A 22,042-nucleotide genomic window follows, 5' to 3' on the forward strand; every position below is an offset into this window, starting at 1 on the left:
TTTATTCTAACACAATCTTTGTGTTTCACTTAATACCCATAAAAACAGTTTAATAGTAATTCACTGAATTTAACATCTGTATTTATGTTTGTGTACAGCAGCAGCTGTATGGTAATGGACAAATATCGTTATATTCCTTTGGTATTAAGCTGACAGACATCATAGTATGCAAAACCTAACAGTGAGCATGTCCAAAACAGTTTTGACGTGAATCAAATTAATCTGCACAGACGGATTCTTAACTCTTACATTAACCAAGGCTTTATTAATTTAAAGAAAAGCAAAACATTTTAAAATTGGTTCCTTTTGTTCTGTCAAAGTATAATACAATTAACTACTTGATAACATAGAAAAAAGAATTTGTCTAAAACACTTTCCCATATCATTTACAACACAGCAAGCACCAAATAAATATGTACAGTCATTTATAAATCCATCTCTAATAATTTAATAACAACCCCATTTCACACATACAGTAAATCTATGTCATAATGAGTACAGACCTGTACAATATACAGCGTTTGTGGCAGTGTGAACTGTGTGTGCAGCAGGCTCAACGGTGTCTTGTTTGGCATTTAGGGTATCTTCTCATTTAACAACCATTAATGAATTTACAGTCCTATAGAAAACTTTCCTTTATGATCACTGGAATGTAACATTAGCCAATGACTTCAGATTATAATTAGTTCAAACCCTGAATCAAATCAATATAGTTTCTGCCCAAAAATCCAGGGAGTTCCAATGTGTAAAGAATGATGATTTAACTCATGCGAATGTGATGACAGTACTGAGATGTACTGTACTTCAGTAGAAATAAATTATTCAATGCATTACGTGCACAAACACACACTTTTCCTGTATAACCATGTGGAAATGGAGCTAAATCCTGAGCGTGCTGCTTGTGACATCATTAAGTCAGTGTGGTGACTTCTTTAAGTGCGACAGGTGAAAATATTAAAACATCTGGTATTGTGAAGAACCACCTTCTGATACTGTGTCCATTTCTCCAGCACATCTGACCCCAACAGTGCTCGGACAGTGTTTTTTGTTTATTAAAGTGTGTCCTGTTACTGGGAACCGGGCCGGAACCTGTGAATCTCTGGCTTGATGTCATTCATCCACTAACACTGCTGGTTAAGCTCTGTTTCTGGGAGCGCACAGCGCTCAGCAGGCGTGTGAGAAAGCGCTACATGATCGAGGGTCATTCAAAGTCATCTTCATATTCATATTCATCCAGGCCCAGGTTGCAGTGTGGAGTGGGGATCTCAAAGAAGTGTCTCTTTGTCAGACCCAGCTCACTGGAGATGTGCTGCCCTAAAGGGCTCAAAGAATTATCATACCTAAACAGACACATGGAGGAAAATATCAGTAACATGGCCATCAGACAGTCCGTTTGCTAAAGGATAATCATGTTAAAGAAATAGTTTGACATTCAGAACATATACAGTACTTATTCGCTTTTTTTGTAGAGATTAGAGAAAACCAATACATTGAAACCTCCAGAAGCTGCTTTGCTTAGCATAGCACAAAGACTGGAAACAAGGGGTAAACAGCTAGCCTGTTGCTTGGCAAGTTCACGGTAAAAACAAGACTCCAGGATGTTAACGTACCCGGCCAAGAAATAGTCCAGAACTTTTGTTGTTTTTAAATAACGGATTAAACAAATACATAATGTGTTAATAAGTGAGCATAAGAGGTGCTGATATGCAGTTTTTGTCCCCTAGAACTGAGCCGAGCTAGCTGTTTTCCCGTTACCAGACTTTATGCTAAGCTAACTGGCTGCTGGCGGCAGCTTGATTTTTAATCACACAGGTATGAGAGAATGGTGCTGAACTGTTCTTTTAACTCTCGACAAGAAAGCGAATAAGTGCAGTTGCCAACAAAATAAAGACAGACAATTTTTAACTGGAGAGGACAAAGGAGCAACACGTAAAGACATAGACAGAGATGGTGAAGGTGTAGACCTTTTTTTTTTTTCTTAAAAGGGGAAGGATAAAAACAGAAACTGTCTGGTTCAAAAACAGACTCCCAGCTCGAAGACATGGCCACATACACATGACACTGTGCTGTCTGACAAAACAACTATCTGCTGTAAACAGTATGCTCACAATTGTAGGGTGAGGGTAGAATCAAGGAGTGGGTTTGGAACTAGACTCACCCATAGAGAAGGAAAAGGAGAATATTTAAGTCCCTGCTGGTACCCTGAGTGTCTTACCTGCTCTGGTTAGAAGCCTGTCTTTAGAAGTCGGTGGTGTTCCTAAAAGCGCCACACAACATACCTGTCAACAGCCTCATCTATCACTGGCTCACTTTCAGAGGGGCCCTGCTGCTGGACAGAATACATAAACTCTACTAAACCATTCCTGTCTGACTGCACAATAAATGTTATCTATTACAACTGTGCTTTTCCTGCCATGACATGTCAAAATGTCCGCCACAAAAATAGTCAACTTATGTTTCCACATTTGATAACCACACAATATTGGTAACAGCAATCATAAGCATGACACACATTTGTAATTACATTCACTAACAATCAGGGTCCAATTTATCAAACTTCTAAAAATTACTTAGGAATGCTGTATAGAGCCATTTTAGGAGTAAAAGGTTTCTAGCCGTAACTGAAGAATAGGAGACATTAAGGCAGCAACAAACTCCTAATTACTGCAAACATGTTGAAATAACCTTTAAAAGCGATCACATTGGGGGGCCTGGGTAGCTCACCTGGTTGAGCTTGTGCCTAATGTCCTAGCTGTCAATCTGATAAATGCCTAAAAAATAATCTTAAAAAGTGATCCCATTAATATAAATATAAAACGCAAAACTGAACTGGAGCAGGTAAGACATTCTGTTGCTGGCAGACAAGGGACAGCAGAACGTTTCATTACTGCTGCCATCAAACTCTCTTTTAGGAGAGTCTTGTAATCGTCTTTTAATTTAAGCGCAATTTTAGGTGGTAAGAAATGTACTAAATAGTAACGTAAGGGTCAAAGTGAAGGATTTCTACTTAAGGCCAAAATGATCGTTTTAACAGTTTGATAAATTATGGGCTCAGGATTGTGACTGCAGCTACATCCAACAGACAAATAATTAAAGTCAGACTTACACGCCATTGCACTGATCATTGGCGGCTTCCTCCGCCACGAGGATGTCATACTCCTCTGCAGCATATTTCTCCCAGTCTGAAACCTCCTGACCGTCTGGCTCCATCTCCTTAAAAAAACATGACAAGTAACGTGATCCACTTGACCTCGGACAGGAAAACAAATCATGATGCTATCTCACATCTGGTGATATTCTATCAGAGTTTAACCTTACCTTTATAACCGAGAACGGGTCTCGCTGCTCGTGGTCCAGGTACTTCTCGATGTTGAAGAAAGTGTCGAAGAAGATGTGGGACAACTTGCACCTTTTAAGGTCCCTCAGAGTGATCTTACCTGGACAGGATTAAATAGGCACTTTAAGAATACACTCAGCTGATTTTAAACATCTTACACATTGTGCCAGCCTAAGCTTCTCATACAGCTGTTTTAAGGCTTTTAAGTGATGCACAAAATTATAAATCAAAACTTAACCCAACAGATAACTTGATGTTATGTGATGGAATGAAGTGATGTGATTTTTTTTAGCTTAGTAGCACTCAAGTCATTGTTTTTAAAGTTCTGCGTTCATTGACAGTGGCATTTTAGACATTCTGAGTTGTTAATACAACCTCCACCAGACTCATCTGATACACATATTAAATTGTCATCAAATGTAACATTTCTATCTACAGCAAGTTCATATGCTTGTACCGCAGACCTGAGATCTCTGAATATAAAGAATGTAACATTTAATGTGGCATTTTTTATCTCCTAAAATTGTAAAAGTTGGGGGACCTCTAGCTAGTAAGAGGGTGCGCCCCCTGTAGGCTGAGTCCTTTGCAGCGGCCCGGGTTTGAGACCGACCTGCAGCCCTTTCTCCCACCTTTCCTGTCTGTCCACTGTCACTATCATATGAAGAGAAAAAGCCCCAAAAAGTAATCCCTGTCGGAAGGAAGCACAACTTTTCAGGGAAACATCAGCCCCAAATAAGTTGTTATATCTTGTATTACATGTTATATATATCCAGCTCCACTACTACAGCATACCACCAGGTTGACTAAGGGTCACATTCTTGCTGTGGTGGTCAATACTAAACATGCATACCCTTACCGTGGACTGGTGTCTTCTAAATGGCATTGTGGTATAGCTAAGTGCTGGAAGGAATTTGTTGAGAGTGTGGATGACACCAGTAGCTAACAGCAAATCAGTCAGTCAGTCAGTCTCTAATCTATAACTGCTCCCTCATCTAATGATCAATGAGCCGGCCTGAAAATGTGTATGTGCCCTTGCGACCCTCACTGTTAGAAAAAATGGAACCTGTTAGACTTCGTGGTGTATGTGAACTTCTGAGTGTGTGTATAAATGCAAAAAGGGGTCTGACCTTCGACCTCAGGCTTCACGAGGTCAAGCATTTGGCAGAGGCAGTCCTCAAAGGGAAGGGGCTCAATAGCCATGGTCTCCAGCTTTTGGCACTGATCCTCGTAGAAGTACTCCAGCTCGTACATGCTGAGCACCCCATCCCCATCCAGGTCCATACAGCGGAACCAGTACTCTATACTACACACAGGTAAAGAGAATGCAGCGAGCAGAGGTGCATGTGAGAAAAGACAAAGTATTTAAAGAAGCAGAAGATGCAATCATTGTGGCGGTGAGTCTACATACCTGGTGTCGGTCTTCTTGTCCTCCTCGGAGATGAGGAACCAGACAAAATCAGCATAACTCAGCCGCCCCTCCTTGAACACTTTTCTGTCTCTGACGGAATAAAATAAACGGTTACTACTGAACTGAATTGCTCACTACACATGATAAGCATTCTCTAAACTCCATTACATTCTTCACTTACCTTGTTACTGTTCCTGAGAATATTCTCTCAATCATTTTATGGGAGATGGCTGGAGAATATAGCAAAGAGATACATTATAATTCAGGCTGTTGGAAATAAAAAGTTTTCTCTCATACAACAGTTAATGTAGAACTTATTCACAACACATGTAATCCATTCTCACGGACTGTAAATCCAGACTGGATAGAGTAAGCTCTTTTTATCTTGACAGTGCTATAAATCCTCTGGTCATCATTTTGACCATATACTGGAAGAAATTGCTCCAGACATGGCGTCATTCAAGCAGAGTATATATGTTGCTCACTTATTGATCTTGTGTCTCATTTCCCCTGCCTCACTCACAGACCATCAACCAAGAACATGTGGTGTAAAGTGTGTGGGAAAGAAGCACCAAAGACAAGTCTTTTTCTGGAGTACGTGTTTGTTTGTGAGCAGCAGACTTAAGACCACGTAACACTCACAAATGCTTTTTATTGTTATGTAGTTTCAGCCTACTAAAGGTTAAAGGAAAGTTATGTTATGACAAGGTATCAGCACTTGTCCTTTGTCATTTGAACTGCATGTGTGATTATAAGATTATAATACAGTTTATCCAAATACAACTAATTCTGAAGATTCTGGTGTTGCGTGTTTGTTGTTGAAGAAAAGTGAGGTGTACATGTGCACCTTGGTCATTGTGCTGGGCCAGGTCCTTCTGGTCTATGTAGAGGTCATGGTCAGTGTCCAACTCCCAGAACTTGCAGTAGATTACATAGAAATGTTCATAGGAGAAAAACTCTGTCAGCTGGTTCACATCCTCTTTCTGCTCCAGCAACGCCAAATTCTGGGACAGATGGGAAAAAAGGTTGCAGTCAAATTTTCAATGCAAAATGTTTTTTTTAAATTAATAATTGTCAATATACTGTCAATATACTGTCAATATTAGCCAAACTGTCTATTATAGTTTACAGCCTTCCTTGTTTATTTTTGACCTCCTATATTTGTTGTATGTTCTAAACAGTTTTCCAGCCCAATAAGGAGTTATACCAAAAATTATGGGTGCCCTCACTCTTAGTTTTAACTCAAAATTAAGTGGTTTAAATAGTACTATTAAAGTAATAAAATAAAAAATTAAATTCTTTTTTCACTTTGGTGAGAACATTGTTTTCATCACAGATAGAAATGATGGCCAAAACTAAAAATGTAGTTCTAACTTGGTACAAAATTGAATTTTTCTTTAGTAAATCTTACATTATTAACAGAGGGTTTCTTTCAAGGGGAGAAAAAGAAGCTAAGTGATTTGTTTTAACATATGAAGTGTAAGTACATTAGGTTCAGCATTTAGCAATAATATTGCTGTTAAAACCTGTGAATGTGCAACTGAAGATAAATGTTTGTAAAGACATTTTAGAGAGAGTTTAATTACTTTAAAAGTTTGCTGTATTTACAGTATATAACAGTTATTAATATTTTTTGTAATGTTTAAAGGACCAACAGACAACCTTAGAACAGAAAAATAGATTTTGGTACCAGAGCAAAAAGTCATATACCTGTAGAAAGTTACTTTTCCTGAGTTCAGAACATGTTATTTTCCCAGTCCATGAACGGTTCACATTGTAGAATATCCTCTGAATCACCTAAAAAACAGACAACACTGTGACCAACTAATTAATAAGTGAGCTAAACGTAATCATTACAGTGCATTTTAATGTGTCTGTCTATGCTGTTACTTGTGTTACGGTAGCATACCGTAGTGATGTATCGTGAATGAAAGTCCGGCGCCTCCTTTAGGAAGGCCAGGCCTGCGTGTGAGTTCACCACGTCCTGAAAAAAATACAGGCCCACATGTGCCAAAAGAATAAAACTAACGAACACAAATGCAAAAGAACAACTAAATGACTTGCAGTGCCTACAACAATAACTAATGTATATGTGTTGTCAAATTCTACAGTTACTTTCACAGACGAATCAAATGGCAAAGCTTTTTTTTTGCGGTAGACATATGATTCAAAGTAGGCATATAATATAGCGTAGTGCATGCTTATTCAACATTAAAAGTTGTCAATGTCTATCTACATCACTCTGTCATACCATATGCTTTATAAATTGTGCTATGTAAAGAAAGGCTCCGGGCCTTGTTGCGAGAGGCCATCAAATTTAAATGTTTCTTTGAAGTCAGAAAACACTGGGTCAACTGGTTTTGGGCTGAGATTAAGTCTTTCTGATTTGGCAGCAAAGTGGTAAGAGGGCCAGAGAAAGGACGTTTGCTAGTGACTGCTCTTAACCTTTTCTCCTTCATCATGCCATAAAGTCACAGGGGGTGTGCTGCATTTCAAATGAACTGTAGCTATATTCTTGCCCTGAAATTCCCTCATATCTTTCTTTTATTCTACCCTCTTCTCTTTTTGCTGGGGGAAAGGATAGTTGACATAAATGCAAAGGCGGCAATTAAATTAAAGGCTTTATTTCAGGGCAGCTGTTGTGCCTCTTTGACTCTTAGTGTGAGAAATTAAATCATAGAGAAACACATAAATCACAGAGCACAGGAAACAGGCGGGGACAGTCAAATCTACTCCACTGCAATCCGCCTTTCATTTATCAGAACAGTCAAAGGCCATTCGTTGAGCAGAACAATACAAATTAAACGGCGTGTGCCACAAGCCATCTCTGCTGGCATTCTAACGGGTGTTCAGTATAGCCCAGACGCTTCTGCCAGCATGAAAATGAATCAGGTGTAGGGTGGGGCAAGTGTGGAGCAGCAACAGCTTGTCAGGGGGAAGGAGAATACAAACAGCCAGCACAGCAGGTCCACATGGTAAGGTTGACCAAACAGTCAATTAGACTATTCTTACAAAACAATTTGATAAATCTGTGTTCATACAGTACTTTCTAAGATTGTTTTAGTGCATAACATGAAACCAATCTCTCCTTGGTCAATTTCTGTTGAGTTTCCTCCTGAGAGTTCTGATGGAACCTCCTTTCAGTATACTCTCCTCCACTATATTACTGGTTTACAGTAACACCCTGAATTAGTCCTCCACCACATGAAAAAGCAATGCTTCAGCAAGGAATGCCTAAAATTAAGTCTAGTTTGCACCACCCAAGTCAATGCAAATTTTGCCACCCTGCAATGCCAAGTCCAGCCCTCTCCCTGGGTGTGCTGCAGCCAGTACCTGCAGGAATGGAATAAAGTCGTCTTGTTCCAGGTAATTACAGCCAGGCTTGGCCAAGAGGTGCACAAATTTAGAAGCGTTGTCGTGACAGGTCTGCAGAGTTCTGGAGAAGAAAAGAGAGAACAGATGGTTGCAAGGTTACTCCCTCTCTCACTCGATGTTCTCTTCATTCTTTTAATTATAATTTTTTCAAAAGCACAAGTTTGAAATTGTTACCCTCAAATGTGCAAGTGCAGGTATAATAAATTCTGAAATTAGGATTCTGAATCACTGCCTGGTGATTATAAGCCTTGAGTGTTATGGTTGCGACAGGGAAATAATGCAAGCCTCTGTTGTGGCCTCTCATCTAAGAATGGCTCAGTCATGAGTTCAAGTCAAAGGCCAGGTCTTTCCAGTTCTCTGGAGGCTCACACATTAATACAAGAGCATGCCTATTGCATACAACAGCATTCAGCACACAGTTAAAAGCACAGCCGAAATTACAAAAGCCCCATGGTATTCCTGTCAATTTAATGCAGAAAGACACTAAATAGATGTTTTCATTCAAATACTGTATATGCCCAGCAACTATTCCCTTGTGAGCATTTGTGAGCCCTTTATGATAAATAATATCTGTTTTGAAATGACAAAGAAAATGTCATAAAAGCTGAGTGCTACATGAAATCTCAGCAAGCGGTCATTATTGTTTAACGGAGATTGTATGAGCCATTTGGCTGAGAGTATACCAGTGGTCCAGTGAGAATAAGAAGGGCTATTGTCTTACTTTCTCCACATAGCCACAAACTTGTGAACGGACATGAAGCCGGTCCTGTCGCCTCCAGCCAAGCAGAACAATGGCATTTTCCAGTAGAGAGGACACTCACAGGCCTAGGGAGACAAGTAAGCAGAAAAGATGGGGCAGTGTGTGATGTGGATATAGAGAAGAGAGATTGGAAAAAACTTAAACTCCTTAGAAACACACACACTTGTGATCCTGAATGCAGAGAAGCACAATGAAAATGTTGGCGATGTAGCAGTGCTTCATCACCTAAAGACCCTGAGGAAACCTAGCTGTCATTTCTCTCTTTACTCAGGTTCCCCTTGGGCCATTGCTAACGTTCCTCAGGGAGACAGAGATAATATTTTCCAAAGAGGTTTTGAATCAGCAAACATTCGTAAAAGTCAGGACCTAAATGGCACTAGTGAAAATAATTTGCTGGTTGGCAGCTAAACTTCCATGCTACAAATCACATTCTCACCTTGGCGACCTGCCCCATGTCCTCAATGGTGGCCCTTTCATTTGGGAATTGGGAAAATACTTTCTCAATTTTAGAAATGAGGCTGTCGATGTTGACATTGGCTTGGGGCTGGCCCTGTGGGAAGTAAAACTTTGGAATGCTTTCACTCAGGGCTGTTTTGACGGGCTCCTCCGTCCTCACCTGGGCCTGAGACAAACACACAGAAATAAACTGTTAGCCACTGATGCTAGCAAACGCTAACAGCTCACAGCTCAAGCGTTCCAGAATGTGCTAAGGCTCATCTTAACAAAAACTCTACATTGCTAGCACTATAGCCACACCTCTCAACAGCCCTCAGGCCCATCAGGAAAGAGTTGTGAGTTATTTTCCATTGTTCTGTAATTGACTTTCACTTTTAATAGATTATCCCTCTGTAATAGGCTTAATTAAGACGTGTCAATTGACATCATTATGCGTGGAATGGTTGTACTGACAATCATTTTAATATGTTGCTGAAAACTAAGATCAACCTTGCAATGTTTGCAACTTGTTAATGTAATTTGTTAATCAAATAAAGCCTAAAGTAGTAGGGATACATAGAAAAAAATGATACTAGATAAGGCTAAGAACATCAATAATAAATACAAATCTATCTTTGGTAATCTACTGACAGATGTACAACTCAAGATGTGTTTGAACACACATCCATGACAGGGATAACCCATCTTAGTTGAGTCAACTAATTGGTCTAAGGGGTCTTTTGTTTTGGTATCTGTGGCAACAGTGTTTATTTAAGAAGTATATTTTGGTCTTTACAAGTATAATCTGTGATATAACTTTTAACAAGATGAGATATGTTACCACAAGACAACCACATTATTTGACTCGTTTACTGATGCTATTAAAAGTAATGTTTTCAGACCAATATTTCCATTCATTGGTTGAGGAAAACACAGAATGCTTAGATTTAAGTCATAAATCATACTCTTCATTTTATGATCTATGTTAAAGGTCCCATATTATGCTAATTTAAGGGTCATACTTTTTTTTTTTTCCTGGAACATATTTATATGCAATAATGTTAAGAAACACTTAAATTTTCTCATGCTGTCTGTTTTCAAACTCTGTCTAAAACGCTCAGTTTTAGCACGTCTTCTTAAGCCCCCGTCCAGAAAAAGCCCAGTGTGCTCTGATTGGTCAGCGTTTAAGGGTCTTTTGCATCCCCACTTATGTCTGCACCGTCATTAACTTTGTACAATATGAGACCTTTAATACATTTGTAAAATATTTGCTCAAAAAATAAGTAAAAAGGACTCAATTTTTCTGGAGAGGGACAATACTATCAAATAAATCAATAAAGTGGCCTTTTCACACCGTACATTTTGACAACACAAATAAAAATCATAAATAACATCTATGATGATGTATGATAGCTGTCATTCAAGTGTTCCAGTAAGCCATGACTGTGAGTCATCAAGAACAACACCATAGCCTTAGAACTGACACACCTGAATTAAACACTGGCCTCATTTATGATATTATTACATTTCAGTTTTGCTTGTATCTGCTATGAAAAGGCCTATAAGTTAAAAAAACTAAGATTTTCTTTAATGGACAGCTACAACAAACTGACTAGATGACTGCGATGTCATGATGCATCAATGTGTTCCCTTCAAAACAAAGATTGAGAGAGCCACCTTTGGCTACGTTTCAACAGAGTACTCAATAACAGGCAAACAGTGGTTATGAATGACAGCCCTGGAGATAAACGTATGGCTGTGATGTGTGTGTGTTAGGTTTGAACTGCAGAAGTATAGAATGGAGTTAGGGTTTGTTAGTTTTGAATCATTACAGAACAAAATTCTGATCTTGATTTTAAAAAAATCTTTTAAACAAATAAGTCAAAACCTGGACACATCTCCGTGTTTGTTATTATAACTACTTATGCATAGGACCCAACATAATAGCTTTGTCTGTGAGGGCTTTGCAGCATATGCTATTAAGCTCTACAGTCATGATGGAAACCAGTGTGTCCTTTTAAGTCTAATGACAATGACATAATGCAACTATGGGCCCATGTCTTTATGTAATGATACATTTGAATGTAAACCATTATGATTTACTACACAAACTGAGCCCAGCTGATATAACGAGAGGCGATCATATTCATTGATAAAATCTACACGGGGTGGGAGTCTTGGGAAGAGCCATGCTGTAGAGGACATGAATCAGTGGAGCCATACACATAAAAAGCCAGAATGCATTAGAATCAAAATGTGTTATGTAACACATATTAGCCACTTACTAAAAACTTTTTAGAGGGGTCTAACACATTCTACCCATTGTTCTCACCTCTAGTTAGATTTGACAGAGTCTACGTTGTCTGCAACAATACTTTAACAACATGATCAAAAAGTGGGGGAGAACCCAAGGGGGCTAAATCTAGCCATATCCATTTCTAGATGATTTACTGTATGTGTAAACACTAAATTAAATAGTTTTGCTGTATTCGGTCAGTGGGAATCTGCTAATTTTAACATGAGAAGTCATAAATGCTGTTGGTCCTTTCCTTTTCTCTGTGCTGTGTGTAGGTGTCAGCTATGGCTATAAAAGGACATAAACATCTCCAGTTGCCATGCCCAGCATGCACTCTCTCTCTGCTAGCCGAGCTCTTGAGCACAACAGCTAAGCCTCATGATATTTTCACACATTCACAATGATGTGGTCTGAAAGAGGGCAGTACAGTGACTGAGCATAACATACCAAACAAGATAATACACTATCCAAAAACCATGGCTCCCATCTCATATTTCTCTGTACTAATGAAGAATACACTGCCCACAAACAAAAACAAACCACAAAGGTGGATATATTTGTACAAAAGTCACATTTCATATAAAAAAAATAGTGTGTGTAATCTATTTAATGAAAGTTGCCTGGAGAAAGTGCTGTAACTCATTTGTCAACATACGTCCGAGGTGCAGCTGGCTCCAACAACCCTTAAAGTTCCACTTTGTGAAGAATAATTGGCAACAGTGAGGAATAGGCACAATCACTGTAATTTAACAGTGTAATACAGCAGATTTGTACTAACGCAAGCTGAATACCAAGACATGAAGCCACAAATACCAGTCCACATCAATAGACATTCCCACTGGCTGACAGGCCGGAAAAACCTGTGTTACAGGGTACACTCAAACAAACACCTGCCTGTCCTTGTTGGAAGGCTCTGAGCCTCTTCTTGAACCGAGAGGGCAGAACAAAGTCACAGCCGCGTGCCAGCAGAGCCAACTCCTTCCTCAGGTCAGGGTCCTGACGCAGAGACACTTCCCTCATCCTCATCCTTGCTCCGGACAGGACGAGGAAGACATATACACAAACACAACACTCAATCCAGCATTATCCTCTTGCCTGTACAAATCACTCAGTACCAGTCAGCACTGTTGGCAGAAGGCAATGGCAGTAGTATAAGTCCTCTGTGTCCCTGTGATTGTCCTCTGTCAGAGTGAGAGCCTCTTAATGCAAGGGAGCAGCTGCTACTGTGCCTCTCTCTCCCATTCCAGATCTGGTCGCACAATCTCAGCTCTGCTTGCTGCTCTATCCTAGTCTCGACATAACATGCACATATGCACACACACATTCACTGCACAGGGTCAGAGAGCCCTTGCATCAAAGCTGGTGGGGATATAAGAAGTGGCGGGTTGTTTGTGTGTGGAAGTCACTTTGTGTGTATGTGTGGGATGGGAGGGGTGTGTGCAATGGATCTGCCCTTTCCAGTTTGCATTCCTCGGTGCTCATAGAAGGTTATGTAAAGAGACAGACCTGTTGTTGCATTGTGCAGCAGCCTCAAAGCCAACTGAAGTATGCCCCTCAATATCACGATGACTTATGAAAAACTCTCAAACAACCAAATACTTCAGAGAAACTTTGCTTGTGCTCTAAGGGCCTGCAAACGGCCTCTTCCTTTTGACAGTACAGACACTAATGGGAAAATTCTAAATAAACCCCCCAGAAGGGATGCAATATAATGAAAGCCACGTTATATCTGCTAAATCTACCTACATCTGATCTTAAATCTTCCTGAAACTATAAATCACAGACAACCTACACTTAATGAGGCCTTAGCAAATAAAGAACACAACCATTGTATGACGTCTTAATACTAGGTACCAAAAGTGTAGGTCAACTCACCAGATGATACATACATAACTATAAGACACAAATATTCAACTATTCTCCATTGTATCTAACTGTGGTCTTTGTTTTGCCTTCCCCTTGCAAGCTTGGGCTGCCAGCCATTCCAAGTCTTATTATAGTTGATGGGCTATAGAGGGGGGAGAGACATGTCAAATTCAATGAATGATGACCAAACCAATTTGTGCCTATTAAAAGCACCAGTAAGCACAGTTTGGCCAATCCAAGAAACTAGATCTGGAAAACAAGGGTGTATCTTTAGTCCTCAAACAAGCATCTGCTTCCGGTTGCCAATGCCTTGGAGTGATGGCAATTACATAAATTCTCCAGAAATATGCTGATCTAACAGCTCTGGGATTGCTTTCACTGCACTGACTGTACACAGGGAAACCCCAACCAATAAATGTTAATAAACATAAATGTTACAGAGATGTCCACATTTGTAGAATATGTAAATAAACCTATATTTGTTAATGCTATTGTACACAGAAAGTGAAAGCACACCCACATTATTTATAGATGACAGGATCACAGTCAAGTTCACAGTTTTCCATTGGTTTCTGATCAAACCCAGTTCCTGTTATCGTCCACACAGGACACAGCACATGCTTGATAAGCTGTTTGTATGATGGCTTTTTCACACTGGCAGCCTTTTGTTCATGCCCATCAATTCATACCAAATATGGAAAGGAAAGCCCCAAGGCCATAATAAAACCTGGTATATCACATAAAAACTGTCAACTCACATTTAATACTGTCCATTTTTGTGTTTGCGCAAACAAAAAGAAGTGTGTTTCATAAACAGAGGTTTCACAACACACGAGGGATAATGATGTGTTGGTATACATACAAGGAAACCAAGGCTTTTGTGTTTTAAAATCAAGGCACACATGATGTGAACAGTGTGGATTTAGAAACCAACACAGACACACATAGGGTCTGAACATAAGCTTCCTACGGATGGTATGGAGTGTGAGCCTTTCAAATAACTATAATGGACAAGCTCCAGCAAGCATCGTCACTAACCAAATCATCTTAGGGCTGTTGCAAGCAGACTGTAAAAACAACGTTCCCCTCTGAGGCAACTACCAGTCAGACAGTCGGGTAATGTACTATGTCCACACTCTAATGGGTCAATTTAACAAATAGAAAAACTCAACCCCACAATATGTCTTATATGTAAACTGTTAAATCTGATTTGTACAGAAAAATGTATTTAGTCATGTTCACTTCATTACATTCAGAGAAGATTATAAAACAGTATCTGGAGTTAGTGACTATTGGCAGGTCTAGATGTGAGAACTTTCAAGGGCCAGATGACTATTCACAGGTTGTATTTAAGTTGAGCTTCAATCAAAATGGTATGTAACGCTGTTGCAAAAACTGTGATATTCAAGAGGCAACTTTCAGGTCAAACAGGAAACCAGAGTGGAGAGAAATATTACGTAAGGGTGGGGAAAACCGATTAATATTCACCAGAGGGCTCTCCCGAACTGCCAACACAAGCATAAACAATGTCCCACAAATACTATGTTTAGCTGGCTTTAGTATCTGCATTACTGACATGATTGAACCAGTGACAAGTACCACAGTACATCCACACAGAGCAACTCAGACCATCTCACTGGTTCACAGCGCGAGTACAGAACTGATGCTGCTGTGAAATCCAGAGAGCTCCAGCTCAATCCACCACAATCGGATGTCTGAGACAGGGATTTGGGATATATGTGAATGTGGGCCAAAAATAGGCCTGATTGACTGACAACATGATGGGCTCAGGAAAGGCAAACAAGTAGAACATGATGGGAGAAGATTAGCTGGCTTGTAAATGAGTAATATTGCAAAAGCACAGTCAACATTATCATGGTGGTTTGTTGGAAAATCTGTGTAGTCTACATGGCACCAGAAGTGGAGCAAAGAGGTCAGAACACTAAATTAAGAAGCTGCAGATAAGGAGTGACAGCACATAACCCAATCCCGAGCCCCCAGACTGCTGTGAGAGCCCAAATGATGTGGCAGTATACTTAAGAAGCCGAGATGAGATTTTTATTTACGAAAAAAAGTAAAAAAAATGCCTATGTGCTCCATAACTATTGTACAAATGCATAGGTTGATGGACCGCTCATATTTCTTTTTGCTAACTCACTCAGGCCTGGACAAGCTAAGTCCTCCTAGCCGAAACCCAACATTTGCAATCACAAACACATGGACTCCAAAATAAAAAGGACTTGTGGGAAACAGTGTAACACCTGGTTCTCTCTGACAGGTCAGGCAACTGATAACGTGACCCTAGGCCCCCTGCTTCAAATAGCTTCGATGTTGCTGAGCCCATCCAAGCATGTTATAAAAATACATCTTGCAAATAATCTGTGATCCTAAATGCAGACACTGAGAACAGAAACCCTCAAAGTAAATTTATTTCTACTGTTATTATATATATTATATATATATATATTGGACTCTATTGGAAACTTTGGGTATTAAGCTACAGAGCAGAGCAGAAACACAAGCCTTCATAGAAAGCTGAAATGTACTGTACAGAGGTTAAATAAATATTAAGGACCACATATTTTGACAATGAGCAGCATCTAATAGAAGTTGTTTTAGAGTAAATTACAGAGAGGATGAATGTGCTGCCACACCTCATCTCACTGGCAGAGTTCTGGGTATACAATGCCAACACAAGGGAACCAAGGCTATCTATATCAGTGTCTGATGTCAAAGTCGGACCAGCTGTTCTAGGCTGCATCAGTGTGACATAAACTGAATTTTTGAGTAATCCTTTGAAGAATGCATCTGTATACTGGAATTAATTGTTTTGTCTTAAAATAGAAGTATTACTTTATACAACCTCACTAACATTGAGTGACAAGGTGTGGCCACATGTCATGACACATCATAGGTAAACTGGCTAGCAGTTGTTGTTTATTAATCTGGGGTGAGAGGGTGGGCTTAGGGGCCAAAGGTCACTGGAAGGAAAGAGACGTGGATGTGAAAATCAAAAGGTGTATGGGCTCATGTAAAATAGCCATGACAGAAAGAGAGGAAGCGTTTGGTAAATATTTAAATTAATTTGATCACTCTTGTGAGAAACAATAAAATCTGAAACCCACAACGGAGACTAGTCTTTTACATAGTATTCCTATAGTGTAGTATGCGTAGTGTTCTGACCGTTTTATCTATGAATAATTTCTTCTCAATTTGGGGTCAAAAAAATGCCTTGGTAAGAAAGAATATGTATCTTCAGCTAGACCTGAGATATTCCAGGGTACAGAAGATTAAAAAAAAAAAACTGTTTAATTTTAATTTTAAAATGTTTAATTTTGATGCACTTTAGTTAGCTACGTATGTCCGAGAAAATGGAAAATAACCATGATAGACTTTGTAAATCGGTCTTTACTTTCATTTTAGTTTATTTTCTAGTTAACTAACATGATACATGCATGCTTTATAAGAATTCTATGAAATTTACTGGAACACAAAGCCCTGAAAATCTGGTTATGTAAGTTATGCAACCTGGTATTATTTATTTTTGGACCTTTTGGACCCGTGTTTGAAAATATATTGCGGATCTGGTTTATATTGATTTGTGGTGACTTGAAAACCTAAGCGGGCTGGGTGTAGTTTTATGAATTACACAACAGAAGAAAATACCATCATCATCTTCAAGAAATAAAGTCATTGCTCTGAATCTAACACTGGGTCTAGCTCTCCAGCCTTAATGTTTCAGTCAGAGAGAGAACACATGTCTCAACAGAAACCACTAAAACGCCTCCTTATGGCTCTCTTTAGCATGTCAACAGCATGTAGAAGGCAGAGTTTCTAAGAGCACGTGCCACCAGCTGTCTGGCTGTCACCACACTCACCGTTGCGATTTTTCATCTTGTCCTAGAGTCCTTGAACAGACATACAAAAGATTTTAAGCCTTTAAATGGTTTGCGTGGGTTGATTTATTTTATAATCAAAGCAGCCCAAAGAAAAAAATCCTAATTATCTCTAGAGACATAATAAGATCCGCAAAACACAAGCTAAAAAGAGTAACAAGAATCTCAGGGATAGGCTAGGTTCAGTCACTCCCACCTCTCATACCACACATATTCGTGAGCGAGGCCTGAACATTTGGAAAGTATTTGACTAACAATCACTACGTATGCCTACAGACATGGAGGCTCCAGTATGATAGTGCAGAGTGGACAGCACTTCAATGACTTTGATCCTTTAGGCTACCCAGCAGCCTCTTGTGGCCAGCCTGGGAAAACAAAGACCCCAGGGGTTACATCAAGGCCAAGTTTGTGAAACTAGAAATTGAAAAAAACTCAAGATGGATTAAAGAAAATGATAACATCCCTAAATGAAGGATTCTAAAAAATGTCTAACTTTGAGGGGTGTTAGTGTAAAGAAAGACACTGCAGCGGACAGCATGCTATCAACAAGGAAGATGCTACAATCCAATGGAAATAAAGAACAACCATTAACTCAGTAACTCAGACCATAACAGGATATTTATGCTATGTCTAATGAGGGCCAACTTCTATATTGCAACTGGCTATACTGCACGTACACTTGTTAGCAAACCCATGAAAGCATTATGTAAGCAGTTACGTTTAGGCATTTCACAGCAGACATTTTGACCTGTCATAATGGGAAAATTACAGAATTGGTGTTTTTAGTAACATTAAAGAAACTTTAATGTAGGGCTGGGCAATGTATCGATATTATATTGATATCAATATATGAGGCTAGATATCGTCTAAAATTTTGGATATCGTAATATCCTGATATGATACAAGTGCTGTCTTTACCTGGTTATAAAGGCTGCATTACAGTAAAGGGATGTAATTTTCAGAACACACCAGACTATTCTAGCTGTTCTAGTATTTGCCTTTTACCCACATAGTTATTCTATCAAAATAACTATTGATTATTTATCATTAATCTCATTCTGTGCATATTTGGGGAAGCACCAATTGTCAACACAACAATTTCGCCGCAATATCGATGTCAAGGTATTTGGTCAAAAATATTGGAATATTTGATTTTCTCCATATCGCCCAGTTCTACTTTAATGACATTAATGTTCCTTTTTTTTTTTTTCTTACAAGAACAGGACCAGGGCCAAATGAGTTTGAAAATTATATGTAATTACGATTATTTTAACTGATATTGCAATTGCAATATGGTAGAGAATGATCATTTTTACATCATTATTCTCATTTAATTGAAAAACAATAAAAAAATGATTGTGGTGCGATTTGTTTTGTTGGGGGGAATCTGTACCAAACAAAGCCTGTAGAATATGATGGGTAAGCCAGAACATCTTTGCAGCATGACATCATTGAATCTAAAAAGGGTATTTTGGCACACATTTCAACGTTAACTAATATTGCTCCTCCTAGGATTTGAATATTGCAATAGTACATACTGTGATTTTGATACAATTTCAAATAACCAGAACCGTGAAAAAGCAATTAAATTAATTGAAATTAAATGAAGTTAAAGCAGCTTTTTATACAGTAACATGTTAAAATGTCTTCTGGGAGGAAGGCCTATTGGCAAGGTTATGAGGAATGCCTAGAGCAGAAACGTGCCACTTTGCTGTTGGGCATTATTAAAAACATTAGTTTGTATGATTAGCTGGTTGTATAATTTTTCAGTCTGCATCCATAGACTATGGAGTTGAGCATGAATTCAAAATTCTTTTTTTCAAGGTTTTTTTGCTACCTTGTGCGTGTGGCATGTAGATATACTTTTTATGGTAACAGGTATGGTTAAACCTAACCCTCAGCAAACTTCTAAACAATAAGACAACTCCCCTTTGCAAGTGTAACAAGTCCTCATCTCCTTAGTCCAAATGAAGTTAACAAGCAGGTTAACATGTTTGTTAAGGCTAATTATTATTATTATTATAATACATATTATTAAACTTAGCTTAAGAAACATGGAATTTATTCCAGGTTATTATGTTGGAATGCATCAAATTGTACAAGGGTAACAAATAATTATGATTAATTAAAATAATTACAAACCCAAATCACAATATAACTGCTTAAATCTATGTGACATTGATTGATTGATTGATGATTTTAAGTTAATTATATTTAATGCACATAGAAGAATAATGGTATGCCAAGCTTACAGAAAGTAAAATGTAGCAAAACACCCTTAAGTCACATGTCCCTTAGGTGGCTTTAGGAAGAAGGTTGAAACTGCAGGACACACCTTGTTTTTGATGTTATGTACAGTAACTTTAGATGAAACCCTGTGTCATGATCTCAAAAAAAAAACTTAAAATCTTGTTTAAACTTGTAAAACTGTCTCATAAAAATGTGAATAAGAGGTTTGCATATGGGTTGCATGCTTACAGAAATCTAATGAAATAGTTGATTTACTGTTTCAGTTGATAACTTGCCTTTTTTGTGCTGACAGACCTCCGTAGTACTCTGCCATTGGGTCCTGTCACTCTGGTATTGCTGCTGCTGCCTGAGGGTAGTGTACTGGCAGACGGGGGGCTGGAGGGAGTACCAAGGGGTGCGGGCTTCTTCTGTGCCAGGTTCCTTTGCGATGCCACATTGTTGTTTTCATTGAAGGTCAACAACCTTTTATCCTGGGCGTCCCCACTGCTCAAATTAATGTGTTGTCCGCTTTTGATTAGGTCAAGATACTCTTTGAGTAGTGACTGAGTTGCAGTATCACTCAACCAGTTGAGAAATAGCTCGTCCACCTTCATCTTAAGAACTGGCTGGAGGACTTGTGGTGATGGCATTTTGTAGGATATTATTTATTTGCTCTGACAAATGTATCTGTGCAGAAATAAGAGTTATGTTAACACCACGCTGGTTCTGTATTTCCAGCACAACCTCAATGATTACGGCATCACTGTATAACAGTAGAAATTGTAAATGCAATTTTTGATACGAAAAACACATGCAATAGCTTGGTGACAGTCGTTCTTGCTTCGAGTAACGTTACACACAAAAACACTCACTAACGTTATTGAATTTTAGCGCGAACCCGTCAATGCTTTAGCCCACAGGCAAAAGTGAACGTGATCTCATATTGAATCCGGGGAACATTAGCTATTTCTTTTATCTCTATTAAAATACAGCAGCTGAAAGCCAGTATATACTTATCTAACGCAACCTAGAGCTACCAACCTAGGCAAGAAAAGCCAGGGTCGACATAGTTAGTAAAGTTGGTGTTAGCTAGCTAATACTAGGAGACTCAGACAACAACAATTCGTTAACATTAGCTACGATAGCTTTAGCAAGCTAACGTTTACCCTGGCTAACTTGCTAGGGTATCAACCTTGGAGTGAATACTAGACCGTTGATATGACCCTGCATTACTTCCTTCATACGTGAAGCTGTTGCACACGTTTCTGTTTACCTGTGAATTACAAATGTAACGCTGTATCTCCGGTGTTCATTTCGTTGAGCAAAAAGCAGAGACCTCAGAACAAGCGCTACTTCTCAAGCTCTCGTTCCCCTGGTAACCACAAAGTATTAACGCGAGATCTTACGCAGGGTGAGAGTGAAAGTTATTCCCATGGATTGGATTTGCCACCAAAAAGGACAGGAGCAGACTACAACGGACAGTTAGGACTGCAGAAAAGATCATCGGTGCCAACCTGCCCTCCGTTCGTGATTTATACTCTTCCAAAGTCAGAAAACGGGCAGGAAACTACACTGCAGACCCATCTCACCCTGGATACAACCTGTTCCAGCTTCTCCCCTCTGGTAGGCGCTACAGAACACTATACGCCAAAACTAACAGACTCAGGAAAAGTTTCTTTCCACAAGCCATCACTCAGATGAACAGCTGACTTCTTACCCACAGTGTCACGTTCAATTCTGTGCAATAATCCAGCAAAACAATTTCTAAACAGCACTTGTTTACTGGTTCCACTTGTTATTCCACTTTTTAGTATTATTCATCATTCTCATTCTCACATCTCACTTATTATTTATTTTTTATTCATCATTCTCATTCCCTATTCCAGAGCTGTTCATTCTGTTCATATTGTAATATAATAACATAATAATATTTATTCCAGCATCCTTTGCAATGTGCTCCGCATTTAAATATTAACCATCACAACTCACTCCTGCATACTTTGCACTCTTCATTGCAATATTGCCTCTATATTGTTTCTATTTAGAGTATGTATATATTAGTGTGTATATATTTTTTGGTTGTTTTGTATGTGTAAGCGCACTGTGAGCAACAATGTTCCTCAGAAAAATTCATCGAATGCGTCCTCATACCTGGCAAATAAAGCTGATTCTGATTCTGATTCTGAAATAAAGTACTCATGTTGCTGCAGAATGGCCCCCGACTGTGTGACGTTAGGCTACTTACACTACTAGGCCAAGACTATTGTTAGTACTTTTAATGTTGTAGCCATGCTGGTCGAGGTAGAGAAGGATTACAACTATAAAGAATATTTAGCATAATCTGTAATGTGTTAATCCGTAACAATATTTACATGTTATGTTTTACAAGTGTATTTTATGTCATTTAATAATCTGCAAAGTAGTTAACCATAGATTTTAA

General features: G+C 38.9%; 1 protein-coding gene across 6 annotated transcripts; it reads right to left on the reverse strand.

Annotated features, from left to right (window-relative positions):
* Positions 1-238: 238 nt before the first annotated feature.
* ppp2r3b (protein phosphatase 2, regulatory subunit B'', beta) lies at positions 239-21,034 on the reverse strand. Of its 6 annotated transcripts, none has more exons than XR_004658413.1 (15): positions 20,876-21,034; positions 19,899-20,289; positions 9,317-9,502; positions 8,842-8,945; positions 8,079-8,181; positions 6,655-6,729; positions 6,456-6,542; positions 5,593-5,749; positions 4,927-4,975; positions 4,746-4,835; positions 4,465-4,640; positions 3,319-3,437; positions 3,107-3,213; positions 2,216-2,326; positions 239-1,340 (listed from the first exon to the last, which is right to left on the reverse strand). XR_004658413.1 is itself a non-coding variant. In XM_034884766.1 (15 exons), the coding sequence occupies exons 2-14, from the start codon at positions 20,250-20,252 to the stop codon at positions 2,239-2,241; spliced, it is 1,626 nt and encodes a 541-aa protein (XP_034740657.1). In that variant the 5' UTR covers positions 20,253-20,289; positions 20,876-21,034; the 3' UTR covers positions 239-1,340; positions 2,216-2,238. The 6 variants fall into 6 exon arrangements, 5 of the variants coding, with proteins under 5 accessions (XP_034740657.1, XP_034740653.1, XP_034740654.1 ...); XM_034884766.1 differs by having other exon boundaries at positions 2,216-2,257; XM_034884762.1 differs by lacking the exon at positions 2,216-2,326.
* Between the last annotated feature and the right edge of the window lie 1,008 nt (positions 21,035-22,042).

The sequence above is a fragment of the Etheostoma cragini genome, chromosome 11, assembly GCF_013103735.1.
Source record: "Etheostoma cragini isolate CJK2018 chromosome 11, CSU_Ecrag_1.0, whole genome shotgun sequence".
Lineage (NCBI taxonomy): Eukaryota > Metazoa > Chordata > Actinopteri > Perciformes > Percidae > Etheostoma > Etheostoma cragini.

Bases quoted from the DNA above. Each gene is read 5' to 3' on its own strand.
- ppp2r3b (XM_034884762.1), bottom strand. From the start codon at position 20,252: ATGCCATCACCACAAGTCCTCCAGCCAGTTCTTAAGATGAAGGTGGAC. The intron at 4,976-5,592 runs GTGCACATGTAC...TATATTCTCCAG, and splicing joins GGCCCAGCACAATGACCAAG to CCATCTCCCATAAAATGATT. The intron at 3,214-3,318 runs GTAAGGTTAAAC...TGTTTTTTTAAG, and splicing joins ACCCGTTCTCGGTTATAAAG to GAGATGGAGCCAGACGGTCA.